This window comes from Leguminivora glycinivorella, chromosome 16 (genome assembly GCF_023078275.1).
Source record: "Leguminivora glycinivorella isolate SPB_JAAS2020 chromosome 16, LegGlyc_1.1, whole genome shotgun sequence".
Taxonomy (NCBI): Eukaryota; Metazoa; Arthropoda; class Insecta; order Lepidoptera; family Tortricidae; genus Leguminivora; species Leguminivora glycinivorella.
Genome location: NC_062986.1, coordinates 13,748,286 through 13,754,989, shown reverse-complemented (window position 1 = coordinate 13,754,989; position 6,704 = coordinate 13,748,286). Strand labels below are relative to the sequence as shown.

At 35.7% G+C, this 6,704-nt stretch overlaps 1 protein-coding gene across 6 annotated transcripts; it reads right to left on the bottom strand.

Annotated features, from left to right (window-relative positions):
* Nucleotides 1-414: 414 nt before the first annotated feature.
* On the bottom strand, nt 415-3,764 carry LOC125234830 (serine/threonine-protein kinase PRP4 homolog). 6 transcript variants are annotated; one of them, XM_048141239.1, is made up of 3 exons: nt 3,475-3,753; nt 2,519-2,723; nt 415-2,277 (listed from the first exon to the last, which is right to left on the bottom strand). In XM_048141239.1, exon 3 carries the CDS (start codon nt 2,203-2,205, stop codon nt 454-456), a length of 1,752 nt encoding a protein of 583 aa, XP_047997196.1. In that variant the 5' UTR covers nt 2,206-2,277; nt 2,519-2,723; nt 3,475-3,753; the 3' UTR covers nt 415-453. The 6 variants fall into 6 exon arrangements, with proteins under 6 accessions (XP_047997196.1, XP_047997200.1, XP_047997199.1 ...); XM_048141243.1 differs by lacking the exon at nt 2,519-2,723 and having other exon boundaries at nt 3,475-3,518; nt 3,701-3,742; XM_048141242.1 differs by lacking the exon at nt 2,519-2,723 and having other exon boundaries at nt 3,475-3,535; nt 3,701-3,741.
* Nucleotides 3,765-6,704: the final 2,940 nt, after the last annotated feature.

The window sequence follows — 6,704 nt, the reverse complement described above, 5'->3', positions numbered from 1 at the left end:
ACCGTTTTGCTTGTTGCAACTATTGTGACACTTGTGTGAAGAAAGTAAGGTAAATAAATAAATTACATCCATTTCTACTCTTTTTTTTTTTTGCCAAGCTGTACCTACGGCGCTGGTTTGTGGTACAGCGCCATCTACTACTTACACCAGCAGTCGAATTACGGCACGACATTTCTCGTTAGACTGTACACCAGTGGCGGGGCGTCGATACAACTCGATTCCCTAAAATTCTAAAGTATCTGTAGAAGTCCATACAAAACAGATCCCGAAAACCCCTCCGGCTTTATCAACGAAAATTTTCCCACGCCACTCCGGCTTTATCAACGAAAATTTTCCCACGCCACTGCTGTACACCTCTCCTATACTATCTTTTTCGCCTTGTCTAGAAATAAAATGAAATCACATGTTTTGTTAAATTAAATTACTGCATTTATTCCATTTTTTTTGTTTAAATTATTTTTCCACTTGTTCTCTAATAAATATATGTTTTAAGGCATCTGTGGGGGATATCCTTAGCGCAGAGTCCAAGACAAGCATTTTGTCTAACAATTCTCTAAGATGAGTAACTTTCCTGTCATCATTTATCGATCTTCCTAGTTCTTTCCCCAAATCTCGAGTTACTTTAATGTTGCTATATTCTACTACTTTTTCTCTGCCAGTAACTTCATCTTTCTTGTGAAGTAAGAAATTATGGTTGTAGTTAAAATGCTGATCTTTAAATTTGCCTTTTCTCGCCATTTTGTTTGGTATTTTGCCTTTAACGTCCATAAAGCATTTCAACATTTTGTTATTCGAACCTCCCGTGAAGAGTATTTTTCCTACCGCCATTTCGTAAATCGTGCACGCGGTGGACCACATGTCAACTCCGTGCGAGTAAGGTAGACCTAAAATGATTTCCGGGGCTCTGTAAAACCTGGACACCAGATAAGGCGTGGGCTCCGCATCGTCAACTTTACCCGCCGACCCGAAATCACACAGCTTTAACGTGTTTTTCTTCTCGTTTACTAATATATTATCTGGTTTTATATCGGCGTGGATGATACCAAGCTTTTTTAGATGTCTGATCGCTAGGAGAAGCTGCCTGCTGTAGCTCACCAATGCTTTCAAGTTTAATCCGTGTCTGCCGTACTTCTTAATAATGCCGCGCATGTCCATGTGAAGAGGCTCTAACACTAGACACAAGTGACTTTTGTGCACGAAATGTCGCAACAGCTTTACGCAGTGATTTTTATCCTCGGGGTCCGCATCGTTAACTTCTTTTAAGAGGGCAATCTCTTTTAGAGCAGTCTTTCTCATGAGATCGTTATTTCTTGTTATCTTTACGGCTACGTCATTATTTGGAGCAGTATTGTCTTGAGCGCGCACTACGTTCGCAAAAACGCCCTGTCCATAAGTATCTTTGATAGTATATCTGTTGTGCAGCACATCACCAATTCTAATATTATAATAGCCATCAGGGTCGTCCCAGTTTTCTGTCAGCTGAGGATTATCGTTGTTGTTGTCTTTGGTTACACCAGCAGGCACATAATCAGGTGTAAATGTTTCTAAATCGGCAAACATGTCAGTTGATGCTTTATTCGTATCTGCAAACATGTCAGTTGATTTTTTACTATCTGTATTTTGAATAACTGGTTTTATGGTAGTTTGATCACTTTTATTATTATCAGCGAAAGTTTTATGACATGAAATAATATTTTGAGCTACTTTGTCGGCATGATCTTCATGTGTTAATTTTAGTTTTTCTAGTAGTTGTTTCCGTTGTCTTCTTCTAATTTCTATGATATTTTCCTCGTCTTCCGAGTTCTCATCAATAAAATGAGGGGGACTATCAACAAGCTTACGTTGCTTTTTTCCTTCATCCTTCAAGTCACTGTCATAACTTTCGCTTTTACGTTTTTTATGAGGTTTAAAATTTTCAGTGTTTCTTGGTTTCTTGTGATATGATCTAGATTTATTCATTATAGAATATTCTGCGGTATTTTTTGATATTTTGTCCAATTCTTCTTGTAATATTTCTCTTTGTTTTATGAGTTCGTCCATTGTGGGCATGCTGGCCGGGAGTGGAGGTGTCCTTGACTCAAGAAAGTCTTTCATTTTGGAATGGCAACCTGTATGTCTTTTCTTATGTTTCGTGTTTTTGACTTCTTCATTTCTAAAAGTCTCAATGGATTTTCCCTTGCGGCTGTCGTCATTCCGGTGAGCCATGATGTCAACTATTACTTAACTGAAAATTTTGTAAATTCTCTGAAATTTCAGGATTGAAGACTTGCTGGAAATCTGTAAAGATATACCCAAATGTAATTGAATGTTAAGTAAATAAAACATGACAACATGACTAATGTATTGATATCAACTAATAAAATATCCTTTTTTAGTTAAAATATTTATTTGCAAGCATAGTCTGTGTCACTTTCATGAAAGTTAATGTGTTAAGAATGGTGCCAATAGTTTGTAAAGTTAACTCTCATGAAGTTGATAATTTGCAGTAATAAGTAGGTGAAACTATATCAGTGATTACATTTCCCTCCCTGTGGACATCTGTTGTCTCAGGGTCAACATGATTCAATAATTATGTTGGTAGGTTATTATGAAGATGTATTGTCATCTTCACATATCCATTAATATGTGTCTAGTTTGTCCATTCACATCCATGATGTTCATTTAACTCTACCATCCATGGTTTGTTTTATTTGTCAGTCAACAGATGGCATTTGCATTCTTGGCTAGAAAAAACACAAATAATGTTAGCTCAAATGCAAAGCATGAAAAGGTCTCATCTCAGATAAAATGAAATGGAATTTGAACACTTGATAAATACTCATCCATTTTTGTTTTCCAACCGTGCACATAGCATGAATTTCGAATGGCAAAATATTCCAAATAAAAGTAAAGAAAGTATCAAGATGTTAATATTGACACATGGTGCCATAAACATGTAAAGACCACCTTGTAGCCCATTCATTAAGGTAGTGTGCACATATTTATGGTACTGTACTTTATCCAAACAAAATGAATTGTGGAGTTCGGATGTTCGGACTGTTAGTACTATAGCAGCATCTTGATTTAATTTTGAGCTCTCTAATTTCACAACTATACTGTATATTTTTATACTGTATTTTTAATTTAAAATACTTCTTTCATTATTTTTAAATAGACATGAATAAATTATGATTGGATAGTTTGAATATTTCAATTGTCTTATTTATAAATCTTAATCTACTTCCAAACAAAAGTTGTGGATCCATTTATAGAAAAAAAAAAACATTCCTGAAAACCATAGGTTGAGGAAAATGTCAATCAGCATACTGCTTGTGGTGTTATAATATCATTGAAAATAAAAATTTGAAATGCAATAAAGAAATCCAAGTGGATTCATGTAGACCCATTTCTAACAAATCAATGTGGGTCACTAGGCCTCATTGCGCATCACAGTTTAATTCATAAAAACAAAAGTTAAATAAATCGGAATATTACCACTCTGTATAATTTAACACATTTCTTGTTCCAGATTAGGGTCCCTAAAATGAACACGTCACTGTAAATATATCAAAGGATAGGGAGCATATACAATGAAATTCATGATATGGGCACAGTTCAGTTAAAACTAAAAGAATTTTTACTGTGAACAATCACCGAGATTCGGTGCCCGTTCACAGCTAAAATTCTCAAAACAAATACAATTATTTATCGAAATAATAACCAAAAACTCAAGAAACCACTGCAAATTCTAGGTTTGTGAAATTTGTATCAGGACATGACACCTGATACTGTCAGTGTCAGGTTGACAAATGACGCAAGATCTTTTTTTTTTGGCCTGGCTACCAGATATTTGAGCCAGTATACAGCAATATACAGGCTGTTCATTTATAATATTATAGTTACCTGCAATGATTTACTGAGTGAATAAATGGGTACACGTTTTGACCAACATACTGGAATTCTTAAAAGTAGGTAATGTTATTTGCAATTATAAAGATAATGGCTCGAGAAAACTGACGGGTAACGGGTAAAAAATTCTCAACTGATGTCATACTTACTATAGACGGTCATTGGTCAAGCTAATCTTGTCATTGTCACTAAAAAACACAAGGAAGGAAGTTCAGTTTTTGTTTGTTTGATGATGAAAAATGTTGAAAAAAATATTTTTGAAATGCTTAAAATAAGCTTTTCATTTGATATGTAACACAATCACAGATCAATACAACAAGATGGCCCTTACAGGGCGACTCGCGGTCACCAAGCATACGACAAATCAGGTTTATAAAAGTTTGAACGCGTGCGACACCGATCAGTAGCGCCCAAGTATACGACCCGCTAACAGTGTCCGTGTCCGCTCGGGAAAAAATCTTAAATAATCAATTTTGGTTGCAAACAATGGTCTCTTACAGCATAAAGTGGTGTGGCAAGTCTTCTAACACTTCTACATGTAAAAAAGATGGAACAACATTCCACAGTTAAGTCAAATTAATTATTTTGTTGAATATTGTTTATTGTCCGCGGAGTTCATTTATACTGGTCAATATGGTTGTGCTGAGCGGCGCCGAGGCGCGTCCATCCCTCTTTACCGAGTTAACAATGTGATATGCTATCCCTTTCACGTAAACGACTAGGCATGGGGCCATGTTAGTTTATGTCTGTTGCGGGAACTTCGTACTGCCGTTCGTACCATGTGCTACCATTTTATGAAATATAAAAGAAAGCAGATTTGTAATAGTGAATAATTATCTAGAATCTGTAGAGTCTGTAGTGGTATTTAGTTCATTGATTAGTTTAGAATATTTAGTTGGTTATTTAACTTAGTAAACGTAAGTAAAAATGCACAGTTTAGTTATTAGTTACTAGAATGATTTTTATTGAGATGCTATCACAATTATCATCCTCCTTGCGTTATCCCGGCATCGGCATTCGCCACGGCTCATGGGAGCCTGGGGTCCGCTTTGGAAACTACTACCAAGATTTGGCGTAGGCACTAGTTTTATGAAAGCGACTGCCATCTGACCTTCCAACCCGAAGGGTAACTAGGCCTTATTATAATTTAATTATAATATTATAATTTGTTGCAAAACAAATTCACCACAGTACTGGTACCGGTACCATTGTCTATAATAGACATGTCCCATTCCCATCCCTACTGCTAATCATAAAGGCGCGCCATTATTTGAAACGACCAATGGCAGCACCGTGCGCGCCCGCCTCACCCCGCAAGGATTGGTGATTTGCGTCTCGAACAATATCGCTTGCATTTGGCTTCTAGTGGGGTGTTCTGTGAACACAATATAATTAAAATATCTTTAATTTTTGGAGAAAATTGGCTGTGACAGTTGTTGTTGATTTTAAGGACACACTGTATGTCAAGCCTTCGGTAGAAAAATGAGAAAAATATAGAGACGAAATAGTTAGGTAACGACAAATTCCTGGTACCAGTGGTACCACCTAGTACTAAATAAATGAAATGATAATTGATAATAGTACATTGTGCAACAAGGGGAGGAAGTTGAATATTACTAACGGTACGAGTAAGTTCAATCGCGACGGCTTGCCAGAGCGATTTAAAGACTCAAATTAGTAATATTCATACTTCCCGAGTTACACACAATGTTTTTCATCACACTTGCATTATAAAAAATATGCGAAAAGGTAAAAAAGAATTCAATACAGTAGTTACAGTACTAGAAATTTCTTAACTCCCTAGGGAGAACGATTTTTCTACGTATAACTCACGCTACGCCTGCGTGCAATAGCACATTTAGTGTGCCAGTGTGATGAAAAAATAGTATACGTTTAAATCAGCGGTTAAAGTATTTTTTTAGTTACGTTAACTTGTCCTTGAGGTACCTACATACTTACCTACTTATCATAAAATTGATTTTAATTTGATAAAAAAAAACATTCGTACCTACGTATTCAAGTTTAGTAGTAGAAAATGGCGCCAAAAAATCACCACTTGATTCTACTGACGCTAATGGCTTGCCATACTATGTTTCCCGCCAAACATTGTCTTTGGAAATATAGTAAAAAAAAGTATAGCCTTTAAAAAGTATTCCACTTTGTTTTATGTTTGTCTATTGCAAAACTTAAATTTTATTCAGGATCTTTCGATTCTTTCGCTCCCTCCCCTCAGGACTCAACTCAAACCGCACTCACTCGCAGCAAAAACTAATTTGTCTGTCTTATTGCAAACATAAGAACCAAATAAAAACACATTACAAATTGACAGTCTTCTTCACTGTCTTATAATGAGCGCTTTACCTCAGTAAGTATTTTATAATTATTACCACAATAAACGTTAAAGTAGCTGTTACTTTCTTACCTTTTCAGTTTTATACTGAACGTACTTTTGGTGGCGGAAAAGTCTAGTTACTACTCTAGTTACTTACTCTTTGCGCTGACCTACATCCGTAGGTACAATGTGCATTAATTTAAAACGTCTGTATATCATTTATTTTATTCGTATATAGGGTCTATTACGAAATTATTTAAATTATATTATAACTTTATTTTTCAACTACATTTCGATTTTCGACATATATAAATGTTATAATTGTTTAATGCAAATCATAGTTTAGTTTTCGCCCATCATTATCATCATTGCAGCCGAAATACCGGATACCGGGCAGAAGCGAATAAAGTGTAAAAGCGCCAAAAGGTAAGAACCAAGTATAAACGCTATCAAAAGGGCCAAAAGGTTGGCTTTCGCAACCAAT